Here is a 12,724-nt window from a genome sequence, read left to right on the forward strand (position 1 = left end):
AATTTGTCAAAGGCAAACACTACAGCCAATAGTTCCTTTTCAGTCACTGTGTAATTGAGTTGGGCTCCATTACAGCCAACCATTCAAGGTTTTGCTAGCATAATAAATAAAGTAAAAAATTCTATTTTTTCTTTGTCCTAACACAACCCCCACTACCCAATCACTTGCATCACACATTAACTCAAAGGGCAGTGACCAGTTAGGGGCTATTGTTATTGGAGAAGAAATCAGTTTTTATTTTAGCTCCTCAAAGACTTTAAGACAAGCTTCATCAAAATGGAAAGGGGTGTTGGCTTCAAGTAAGTGACTAAGAGGCTTAGAAATTTTTGAAAAATTCTTTATGAACCTCCTATAAAAACTAGCATGCCCAAAGAAAGATCTAATGCCTTTTATATTAACAGGGGGAGGTAACTTTTCAATCTGGTCTATTTTGGTTTTATCAACCTATAAACTAGCCTTAGAAATTCTATGTCCTAGAACTATACCTTCCCTCAACATAAAGTGACACTTCTCCCAATTTCAAACCAGATTTGTCTCCTCACACCTTTCTAACATTTTTCCCAAATTTTTTAAACACTCTTCGTAAGAATCTCCAAAAACACTGAAGTCATCCATGAAGACTTCCACAAATTGCTTTATCATATTAGTAAAGATAGTCATCATGCACCTTTGAAAGGTAGCTGATGCATTACATAGCCCAAAGGGTATCCTCCTAAAGGCAAAAATGCCATAAGGACATTCTAGGGGTGAAACTAGGTTGGGCTAGGCTAAGCTTTATCCCGAAAAGCCCAAGCCTATGCCAAAAAAATTCAATTTAACCTGGCTCGATAACATAGTACGAGTCTAACTATTAGCCTGGGCTAACCCATTTATAAAAAATAAATAGCCTGCCTTGGCTCGTTAGCCTGTTAATTTTTAACTTCAAAGCAGAACATAATCAACTTCACAAAATACTCAAATTTTGTTGTTAAAACAAAAACCACAATTTCAACGTTTAAACAAAACTATGAATCACAACAATAACTTATCACAATATGCATTTAAGTCACTTTCATAAGCAAGATGCCAAAACTAAATAACATATATTTCATCAAATCCAACAAATCAATCCATAAAATGTATTATGATGCTTGTAGTAGCCAAAAATTTCTCATCATCTTCTCTCCCCTGTAAATACAATTCCAAGGTTACATAATTTGGCAAACAATTTGTAAATGTAGAAGACAAAAAACAAGATTAAAGAATAGAAAGAAAAAAATAAGATTAAAAACAAAAAACCTTTTAACATTTTTTATTTTTTCTTCAAGCCATACTTATTTTGTAGTCAATCTCCACCATATATTAAAGTTTGGATGATATCTTCGACCAAGTTACAATGATAGATATCAATAACTCTTCCTCTAACACTAAATGCTGATTCTGATGCTATTGTAGAGATTGGTACAAATCTTATGCCACTCCCAAAAGTAGTATTGGTGGAGGATCGAACCTAGGTCCTTCCACCATCTACTCAGCTCACATGTACCAATTGAACTATCATCATTTGGTACTACTATGAATAATATTATTTAATTTAATTTAAAATAAATAATATGATATAGGTCGACTTGTAGGCTTATAGGCCCGACATGTAAAAAAAATCTATGTCCTACTTTCTAAATTATCTTTTTTAAAAGTTTAGGCCTGTTCTATTTGACTATATGTAATAGGTCATGTTTGGCCTGTTATAGACTAGGTCGGCCCCGCCCACTTTCACCCCTAAGGCCCTCCCTAATTCAGAAAATAAAAATAAAAATAAAAATTATCCATAAGGTCATTATTAAAAAATAAAATTAATATCACTTTTCAAATTTCAAATTGGATCTTCCTCCTTGTCTCATATACTTTCAAGTTTCAATCTAGCTTCCTTGACATTTTTACTTTTCATTTCAATTTCACCATTCCTAAGTTTAAATGTTTAATGATATATATGTGAATTGAAAAAGGTGCACCGCAATTTAGGGATTTTACATTTGGTAATTGCTTAAAAAATGACATCATTTCATTTTAATTTTTTTAAATATACATGACCAAACTGGGTTAACAAAATTTGATCAGGTCACTAATTTCGTAAAAAATTGATAGAGTCAAACCGATTCTCATGGGATCGATTGCATGATCGGTTTGTTGGCTAACTCAAATCGATCAAGTCAACGGTTCACTCATTTTCGACTCAACCTGGCCCGGCCGGATTTAATAACACTGTCCAGAACTCTAAAATAACATCGTGTTAAGTGGTAGGAGATAAAAATTATCTCACTTAGAAAAACAAACTACTAATGGTAAATTTCAACGGCGTATCAAACTTAACCTTAACAATAATATCTTAAAAATGAATGAACTAAAATCTAATCCAAAGAAGTTGAGGAGATTGGGGGGAAAATGAGGTATTAAGTGATTAATCATAGGTAATAATAATAATTAATTGTAAGGGCGAAAATGGGGTTTTGTTAGATGTCCCGGTCCAACATAGATCAGGGGACATTTCGTTGTCGGTTATCATACCACCACTTTGAAAGTATACAATTATGAAACTATCAAATTAGAATCTCGTACAGTTTTAAACAATACAAATATGCATCTAAAAAGTTTTTAAATTATATTTTAACATTTACATTTTTTTATCTTCGAATGTGGACAGTATTACATGCGATGTCACCCAAGTGAAGTGTGAAGTGTGAAGTGTGAAAGTCAAAGGAAAGCCACAGTCCAATTGCATATCTGATCTCGCATCCGTCGAACAAGATCCGAATTCCAAAATGGGTACTCTTTCATTTCCTTTTTTCTCTCAAATCTCTTGAGTTATTCATATTCATAATACGGGTAAGGGTAAGGGTAAAGGTTAGAGCTTTTCACGATTCTCTAATATAAACCGTTTCTTTTGTGTTTGTCAATTGCATATGCAGCTTCTTCTTCTCCGAAACCCAGCGTGTGGTTGGCTCCAAACCCCAGCAAAAGATGGGGAGAACTCTTCTTCCTTTTCTACACCCCCTTTTGGCTCACCCTTTGTCTTGGCATTGTTGTTCCTTTCAATCTTTACGAGGTTCCCCTCCTTTTCCACCATTTGCATTTGTTCATATCTATCTCTTTATCCTATGTAATATAAAATCCATACTATGAATAGTAATTTTTTTTAATATAAAATACAAAATTAAAGCAAGTTTTTTTTTTTTTTTTTTTCTGTCTCGTGCTCAAAATGAACATCATGGTACTTGGCAGAACTTCACAGAATTGGAGTATTTGCTTCTTGGATTGGTCTCAGCTGTTCCTTCTTTCTGCATTCCAATGCTGCTCGTTGGAAAGGTATGCTCAAATACCTTAAAGAAAATATATTTATAATCACATTTTTAGTAAATTGGGAATTGAAGCCTAAACGAGTACTTGCTTCTCCTGTTGTGCCTCACTTTGTGCTATTTATCCTTATTTAGCAAGAACTAATGTGTTATTGTAGTTTCTTTTGTACTGACTCGCCCAAAAAATAGTTTATCTTCCTGCTGATATAGTCTGTGTTAACAGAGAATAGTGTAATTTTACTTTTTATTTTTAATACTATCAATTTTTGCAGGCTGATAAAATCATTCCTTGGAAGGATCGTTATTGGGTCAAGGCAAGTGTTTTTATGGGGTAAAATTTTCCAAATCTTTGCCATTGTTGTATTTAGTGATATTGGAGTGTTATTTTATGTATTTTGCTGTATCTTTAACTATACTTCTTATTTTTATTAATAAATAATCTTTTTTTTTTTTTTTTTTAAATGGGGTTTCTTGGACATAGTAGATCTAGCCCGTAACCGCTTTGCCCAGCTCAGCTGTTACCTCCCTTATTCTTAGACCCGGGGGCTTGTTTGTGGGGTTCAATCCATCCAAAATGCATTCCCCTCATTCCCTGAGGTTTCAATAGGGGCCTCTCTAGATCAGAACTTGCCATTAAAGTCATTGAAGTTATCACAAGTGGGGTATACTTCGAATACTTTATTTTGCAATTTCTTGTTGCTATCCATCTTGTATTTGTGTCTTAAGCTTAATAAAAGGGTAGCCTGGTGCTATAAAGCTCCCGCTATGCATAGGATTCAGGGAAGGATCGGACCATTTGTTTGGGTCTATAGTTGGCAACTTTACCTTGCATTTGCAGAAGGCTTATTATACAAGTCAAACCTATGACGTCTGGGTCACATGGCGACAACACCAATTGTTGTGTCAAGGTTCCTCTTCTTTCTTAATCTTAATAAGTTTATATCCTAAGTAATAAAGTGAAAAAGTAGGTTTCAGATTGAAACCCCACTTTTAATCTCGATGATGCAAGGAAAGGAACATTGGAAAGGGCATGACCATAAGAATTGAGTGAATTTATCCATTTGAGACATTCTTGATTAAAGCAAATGATTCCCTCCAGACAGAAAGCCTGTAGGACTTAACTTCTAGTACCTTCCTTGTCAAGCTAAGATCCAGAAAAGAAGGGAAGCTAGCCCCTCCTACTAGAAAAGGGGGATGACTTTGATTGTGATTGATGCAATTTCTCATATCTTGTTTGAGGGCTTTTCACTTCACAGTTTCCTTTCATTTTATATTCGGACCCAGTTGTTCTGCATCCTAAAATGGATTTTAATGCTTATATATGTAATTTTTATTTTTGTGTTATATTGAAAAAAAAGAAGATAGTACTTACTTCTCTAAAATCCTTATAATGAATCAATTGCGCCAATCTAATTATATAACTTATGTGTTTGTGTTTAATTAGTCAACCTACTCTCAGCCTAACATGTACATTAGTAATGCTGACAGGCCAGTCTCTGGATAATAATCTTCAGTTATGTTGGGAATTATTTCTGGACTCATTACTTTTTCACAGTTCTGGGTGCATCTTACACCTTTCCATCATGGAAAATGAACAATGTAAGCCAGGGACCTATAAGTTATCTCTTAGTGAGGCCACATACTCTTTATTGAATTGTTCTATTTGATGGTGGCAGGTACCGCACACAACATTCCTGCTCACCCATGTTTGCTTCCTCTTATATCATGTTGCATCTAACATGACACTGCGCCGATTACGACATTTTATTGCTGATTTGCCAGAAAAAGTTCAATGGGCTTATGAAGCTGCTTGGATTCTTGCTCTTGCTTATTTTATAGCATACCTGGAGACAATAGCTATTTCCAATGTATGTTGTAACAAATCATTCTTCTGGTTTTTTTTATTATGATCTTTGTTAGTCTTGCAATTTTGAATATTTTCATGGATTGCAATTCATAATTTTGGGTTATCAAAGCTTTTATATATTCATTATTCCTTGTTATTTAAGTTTATCTTGCATTTCATTTATGAAATATGTAGTCCCAAAGCCTAACCCCAACAATTTGAATTTCAATGCATTTGTACAATTCAAGGAATCCACATTTGATCCTTCAATTTTTCTTGCTTCTTTTGCATAATGCCTCCTCCATCTCTTCATTGTGTTAGGCAAACCATATTATACAATTATTCCACATTGTTTTCTTTTAATTGAAAAATTCCCAACCTTCAAGTGGATATCCTGATTTCCCTACCCAAATTTCTTGAATTGTTATGATAAATTCTTTCACATATTTGTTACACATTTTATACTTATTTTTTGATACAACAACAAAAGCCTTTCGTACCAGTTAGGATCAGCAGCATGGATCAAATGACATCACTGTCTTTTGATGGCTCAAGATATTTTGAGTCGTGACTCATGAATTGTTTCAAATATTTATATTATTGTAGTAGTTTTTGAGGTATCATAGCATTTAGATGTTTCTTATTCCTTCTTCAAGTTTTTCCAAGGTTTTATTAATGATAAAATAATCCCAGAGCCCAGACTTCTTATTTGAGTTTGGAATGTGTAAATACAATTTTTGGGAATCTACATGAGTATATTTGGCTATTCTGCATCGAGGATCTCACTGTGTATTTAGCTTTTGCATCGGTTTATTTTCTATTTAGTTGTTCTTATAGTCTTCTCCACCTTTCTTCTTCTTTTTCTTCCTTTTCTTTTGGTAAAATGTATATCTGCTGCCTAAATTTCTCTTGCTTCTTTCATGCTATGGAATCTCCATCTCTTTGATGTATCAATCAAACCATCTTAGACATTTCTCCCTTATTTTTTTCTTTTTATTGAAAATTTTCCTACCTTCAAGTGAATATCTTGATTAAGCTTCCAATAAACTTGGGAATTCTTACCTTCCAGATGATACATACTTCATTGTATCAAGATGATATCTTGTCTTTTGATAACTCAAGATTCAATATTAATGAGCATGGCATTCTGGATGATAAGATGTACCATTATGCTTAAGTTGATGCTTATATTTTGGTCCTGTAAAGTGCATAATTCTAGATGGATGCACTTACATAGATAGCTAAATTTAATTTTGAGTTCTCTGTGTCAGTTTTTTTCTCCCTCATGATATATAATACTGAAGAAAAGAAGAAGTGTTCTGTCTGAATAACACTTTCTTAATTCATTGAGAGACCCAATGGGTCCTTTTTATATTGAGTACATTCAACTACCTCAACTACTTCAATAAATATACAACCACCAACTACATTACAACCACCAACTACATTAATAAATATCAACTACCAACTAAATATACAACTACCAACTACATCAATAAATACTATCTAGAATATTCTACAATATTCTACACTCCCCCTCAAGTTGGGAGATATATATTGATCATTCCCAACTTGCTGATCAAATCCTCAAAGGTCGGCTTAAGTAATCCTTTGGTGAGGATATCTGTTGTCTGTTCCTTGGTAGGTATATATGACAAGCATACACTACTGTCTTCTAATTTTTTCTTTAATAAAGTGACGATCAACTTCCACATGTTTTGTTCTGTCATGGTGAACAAGATTTTGAGCAATGCTGACAGCAACCTTATTATCGCAATATAATCTGATAGGTAGGGAATAAAAAATCTTTAACTCCTCCAGAAGCCTTCTTAACCATATTCCTTCACAAATACCATGGGCTAGAGCCCGAAATTCCGCTTCTGCACTGCTTCTTGCAACAACAGTTTGTTTCTTACTTCTCCAAGTCACAAGGTTTCCCAGACATAAGTACAATATCCTGAAGTAGATCTTCGTTCCATTGCAGAGCCAACCCAGTCTGCATCTGTATAAATTTCAATCATCCTTTTGTTCCCCTTTTTAAAGAGAATTCCTCGACCAGGGGTGTTTTTGAGGTACTTGAGAATTCTATAAACAGCACTAAGGTGTTTTTCCTTAGGAGAATGCATGAATTGGCTAACCATGCTCACATCAAAAGCAATATCAGGACGAGTGTTAGACAAATAGATTAATTTCCCCACTAGTCTCTGGTACTGCTCCTTATCAACATCTTCCCCGTCCTCAACTCCCATCTTGATATTAGCTTCAATTGGAGTCTCTGCCGGCTTGCACCCAAGCATACCTGTTTCTTGCAACAAGTCTAGAATGTATTTTTTCTGGGTTAAAGAAATTCCTTCCTTACTCCGAGCAATTTCCATACCAAGGAAATATTTGAGAGATCCAAGATCTTTCAGTTCAAACTGGTCAGCTAAACATTTTTTTAAAGAGGTTATCTCCTCGCTATCATTACCAGTGACAATTATGTCATCAACATAAACGATCAGGATAGCAATTCTACCTTTGTCGGAGTGTTTAAAAAATAAAGTGTGATCAGTCTGAGCTTGGGTGAACCCTCTTCCCTTAACAGCTTGTGTAAATTTCCCAAACCATTCTCTGGGAGATTTCTGCAACTTGCACACAGAACCATTCCCTTTTTCAAAACCAGGAGGTAGATCCATGTAAACTTCCTCATGTAGAACACCATTCAAGAAGGCATTCTTAACATCTAACTGTTGCAATGGCCAATCAAGGTTGGCGGCAAGAGATAGCAGAACGCGGATAGTGTTAAGCTTGGCAACAGGAGCAAATGTCTCCTAATAATCTATCCCATGAGTTTGAGTAAACCCCTTAGTAACTAATCTGGCCTTATACCTATTGATGCTATTGTCTGCATTAAATTTCATTGTGAATACCCATTTGCAGCCAACAGTTTTCTTTCCTTTAGGTAATGTCACAAACTCCCATGTTCCATTTTTTATAAGTGCATCCATTTCTTCTAATACTGCATTCCTCCATTTTGGGTCATCAAGTGCTTCTTGAATATTTTTGGGTATCCTGGTACTATCTAACATAGTGTTGAAAGCACGAAAATCTGGAGACAACTTCTCATATGAGATATAATGGAAAATAGGATGAGCAGTGCAAGATCTAGTACCTTTCCGAAGAGCAATAGGCATATCAATGTTGGCTGTACTAGTGCATTCAAGTGGGTTGCTGGAACCAGGACTCGAGTCAGGATCCTGGCAGTCTAGAGCATTTTGATGTGTTTTGCGCCTGTTGTAAAATTTTCTCCATTTTCCAAGAGGATCACAAGGAGGATCATTAGACTCAGGTATAGTGGCTTGATCAGAAGGAGGATCATTAGACTCAGGTATAGTTGCTCCTCCTGTTTCCTTCCCAATAACTCCCCCTGTTTCCAAAGGCCAAGGTAAGACAGCAGCATAATTTGGTTTCCCAGGCTTATCTTCATCCATACCAAGACCAATAGACTCCCCCTGAAGAGAAGTCGGGGAAAAAAAGGATTGTGTTTCATAAAAGGTAACATCCATGAAAACAAAAACCTTACGGAGAGAAGGTGAGTAACACTTATAACCTTTTTGATTTGGGGAATATCCTATGAAGACACATCGAATAGATTTAGGGTCAAGTTTGGACCTGTGATGTGGAGGGATATGCACAAAAACCACACAACCAAATATTTTGGGAGGAAGAGAAGAAAGAGCACTGAAAGAGGGAAAAGATTTAGTAAGACAGGATAAAGGAGAATGAAAATTTAGTACCCGAGAAGGCATCCGGTTAATGAGATAACAGACTGTCAAGACGGCTTCTCCCCACAAATATTTAGGGACATGCATCGTGAATAAAAGAGCTCGAGCAACTTCAATTAGATGTCTATTTTTCCTTTCAGCCACCCCATTTTGTTGAGGGGTGTTAGGACAAGAACTTTGATGAATAATTCCATGCTGATGTAGGTAATCTCCAAGAACTGAATTAAAATATTCAGTACCATTGTCTGTTCGCAGAATTTTGATAGAGGTCTGAAATTGAGTTTGAATCATAGCATGAAAGTTTTTAAAAGTGGATGCTGCCTCAGACTTATCTTTTAAGAGATATACCCAACATACCCTAGAATGATCATCAACGAAAGTAATAAACCAACGAGCACCCGAGACATTTTTTTCACGAGCAGGTCCCCAAATATCACTATAATCAATGTAAAGGGAGAAGATTCATGATATTTCTTAGGAGAATAAGTGACACGAGAGTGCTTTGCAAGCTGACAAATATCACAAAGAAGGGAACTTGGCTTTTTATTGATAAATAAGTTCGGGAATAACTTCTGGAGATAAACAAAATTTGGGTGTCCCAACCTACGATGCCATAACAAAACATCATTACAGTCATCTGATAAACATAGAGAGTGGTTCGAAAAAATCCTCTTTTCACAATGAACCTCTGTAAAATAGTAGAGCCTTTCTTCCTCTCTAGCACTGCCAATCATCATCCCTGAGTCCTGTTCTTGAAAGATACAAGCATTTGCAGAGAACTTAGCAACACAATGCAACTCAGCAGTAAGTTTGCTAATAGAGATGAGATTACAAGTAAGAGAGGGAACATGAAGTACTGAGTTCAAAATAATATGCTCAGAAAGTTTAATGGATCCCTTTCCCGCAATAGTGGAGAAATTCCCATATGCTGTTCTTATTCGTGACGGGTGATAGTAAGGGGTATAGGAGAAAAATAAGGTTGCATTACCTATCATGTGATCAGAGGCCCCTGAATCAAGGATCCAACGATTACTACGTTCAACATGGAATGCCATACCTTTTTGAGCAACATGACTAGTTGCCTCAGCAGGTTGAGACATCAATTTCTGAAAAGACGAATTTTCAAAATTTTCAGCGTCCATGGCTTTCTAACAACAGGTACCTAGAAAAAAGTTCCTCCAAATACGATTTTGATCCAAATATGATTTTGACCCTCAAAACAGGAAGAGGGTTGCTCGCCAAAATAATGAATGAGAGCAATCTTGGCTACAGTGAAACAGTAATTGCTACAGTAATGAACAGTACTGCTACAATATGAACAGTACTGCTACGGGTCTTCTGTGGGTTGGCTCGGAATTTTGTTCTGAACCTAATGGTGGCCTTGGTTTCGTGGTTGGAGGTGTCTAGGTAAGGATTCTGGCTTGGGCAGTGGCTAAAACGAAAAAAAAGAATAGGAAAATGTCTTAAAAGTAAATCAGAACGGGGAAGAGACTGGAATATAACTAGCTCTTGATACCATAAAGAAAAGAAGAAGTGTTTTGTCTGAATAACACTTTCTTAATTCATTGAGAGACCCAATGGGTCCTTTTTATATTGAGTACATTCAACTACCTCAACTACTTCAATAAATATACAACCACCAACTACATCAATAAATATCAACTACCAACTACATCAATAAATACTATCTAGAATATTCTACAAATACTTATTGCCTACATCTATGTGAACTTTTTATACTGTATCAGCAAAGGCAAACAAGAAATTTCCTAGTTTTCTATATTTTTAATTTTAGTCCTCAACATGACAATACGTCTATATCTTTCAGGGTATATCTGCATGAGATGTCATTTGAAATTATTTCTTCTATTTTTAAAATTTGCTCCATCTCTCTTTCTTGACAATGTGTTAGTTTGGGAAAGCTATATATGAAGTGGGCCTGTAATCACTTCATTCTTTCGTGGAAAACATTAGTTTCTAAGGGTGATATGCCTTTGGGTTTTTGTTGTATTGCAAGATTTAGTGTTTGTAATCTTTGTGTAAAATTGCCTTGGTGAGATGCTAAATTTTATTCTTAGCATTGCAGTTGACCTTCGATATGAAATGCATATGTCTGAGAATAATGTTATTTATTGGATGTATGCAGTTCCCTTATTATCAATTTGTGGATCGAGAATCTATGTACACAGTTGGATCTTTGTTTTATGCCATCTACTTTATCGTGAGCTTCCCAATGTTTCTAAGGTAAGCTAGTTGTTTTGAGTTGCCTCATTATGTGTTTGAATTTCTTTGAACATGTACCCCTTTGTTTCTTTGGAAAGAAGTAGTTACATACCCTACCACAAGAAAGAGATATTTGTAAATGTTGTACTAATCTTATTGATGGCAATTCATGTAAATATGCAGGATTGATGAGAAACCTGGCGATAAATGGGACTTACCCAGAGTGGCTGTTGATGCTTTGGGTGCTGCAATGCTAGTCACAATACTACTTGATTTGTGGCGCATCTTTCTGGGACCTATTGTTCCAATCCCAGAAGCAAAACAGTGTCGTCAAGCTGGATTACCCTGGTTTCCAGGACATGCCAATTTAACATGAGATTTTACATGAATAGAACCCACAAAATGGAAAGATTATGGTTTCCATTACACACCAATGCAATCCAAATATATGTTGTTATATGGAGAATCTGCAGAAGAAACCAAAGTTGGATAATCCTTGTACTAATGCTAAATTCATGATCAGATCAATGTTGTGTTTGTAGTGCTTTAATGTTGCATGAGGTAGTAGTCAACGCAGGTGACTTAGTAGTGTCTATTGAAATTAATGACAATCCAGTTCCTTGGCCCTATCCTTTCTGCATTTTTGTTTGTTTTATTTTTTTGTTTTCGTATTTTAACTAGACTCCTACATTTAAAATGAAGAAAAAGTGATCTGTAAATTAGCTGAAAATGATTATAAAATCGAGTCTTCTAGTATTATATGATTAACGTAGTGAGTGTAGAAAATTCATAACACGAACGGAAAGAATGGTAAAGGGTTGATTTTCGAAGTGTATCAAAGTTTATGAAAATTTGATTGTATGGTCTGTATTGTAGGAATGGAACGACTAGCATCTGCATGATATATGCTCAACCAAGTAGCTTGTGAAATATGAAGGCGCGAATTGATCAATCATCAATGGAATGAATACAAGAAAAAGCAGATCAATACAATTATTATTAGTTTTTTTTTTAAAAAAAATATCTAAAGCCAAGTTGGTCGTGAAAATATATTTCCTTTGCATGAAAATTAATGGTTCTTTGTATAGGAATATTTTATACTAAATATTTAACTAAGGATTTTTTTTAGGGTAAAAAATATAATCAAACCCAAAATGATTAGATCAGCTTAATTTCTTTAATTAGGTTAATCATAGATAATAATTATTAATAAAGTTTAGAATTAGTAATAAAGTTTAATATGACTGAATTCGTTTAACCTTTTTCTGATAATGTTAAACTTGAGTTGTTGTCTTCATATCTTTATCAAATTTATTCAAAATTATATAATTATCACAATTATTTAATAATTAATCTCTTAACAAAATAATCATTAATATAAGTAAACAAGATTATTCGCTTTATATGATGGTATAATTAAAAACTTATTTGTATGTAAAAAGTATGTAACATAAGTTGATTATCATGACTATAACTAAAAAAGTAAAATATATATAATTTTCGCTTTTTTAAATTTATCGTTAGTCATTAGATAATTAATAAAATGTATTTATACCTAT

General features: G+C 34.6%; 1 protein-coding gene across 2 annotated transcripts; it reads left to right on the forward strand.

Moving 5' to 3' along the window:
• The first annotated feature begins 2,674 nt into the window (after positions 1-2,674).
• On the forward strand, positions 2,675-11,765 carry LOC133314354 (cycloeucalenol cycloisomerase). Of its 2 annotated transcripts, XM_061515831.1 has the most exons (9): positions 2,675-2,802; positions 2,946-3,082; positions 3,259-3,342; positions 3,605-3,663; positions 4,171-4,240; positions 4,821-4,931; positions 5,009-5,200; positions 11,089-11,186; positions 11,349-11,765. In XM_061515831.1, exons 1-9 carry the CDS (start codon positions 2,799-2,801, stop codon positions 11,539-11,541), a joined length of 948 nt encoding a protein of 315 aa, XP_061371815.1. In that variant the 5' UTR covers positions 2,675-2,798; the 3' UTR covers positions 11,542-11,765. The 2 variants fall into 2 exon arrangements, with proteins under 2 accessions (XP_061371815.1, XP_061371816.1); XM_061515832.1 differs by lacking the exon at positions 4,171-4,240 and having other exon boundaries at positions 3,605-3,646.
• Positions 11,766-12,724: the final 959 nt, after the last annotated feature.

Source organism: Gastrolobium bilobum, unplaced genomic scaffold (genome assembly GCF_033153095.1).
Source record: "Gastrolobium bilobum isolate Gb01-03AN ecotype WA unplaced genomic scaffold, APGP_CSIRO_Gbil_v1 utg333, whole genome shotgun sequence".
Classification (NCBI taxonomy): domain Eukaryota; kingdom Viridiplantae; phylum Streptophyta; class Magnoliopsida; order Fabales; family Fabaceae; genus Gastrolobium; species Gastrolobium bilobum.

What these genes read in the sequence shown, in the direction of transcription:
- LOC133314354 (XM_061515831.1), top strand. An exon ending in TTCCTTTCAATCTTTACGAG is followed by an intron (nt 3,083 to 3,258) that starts GTTCCCCTCCTT and finishes GGTACTTGGCAG; the next exon opens with AACTTCACAGAATTGGAGTA. An exon ending in ACACCAATTGTTGTGTCAAG is followed by an intron (nt 4,241 to 4,820) that starts GTTCCTCTTCTT and finishes TAATGCTGACAG; the next exon opens with GCCAGTCTCTGGATAATAAT.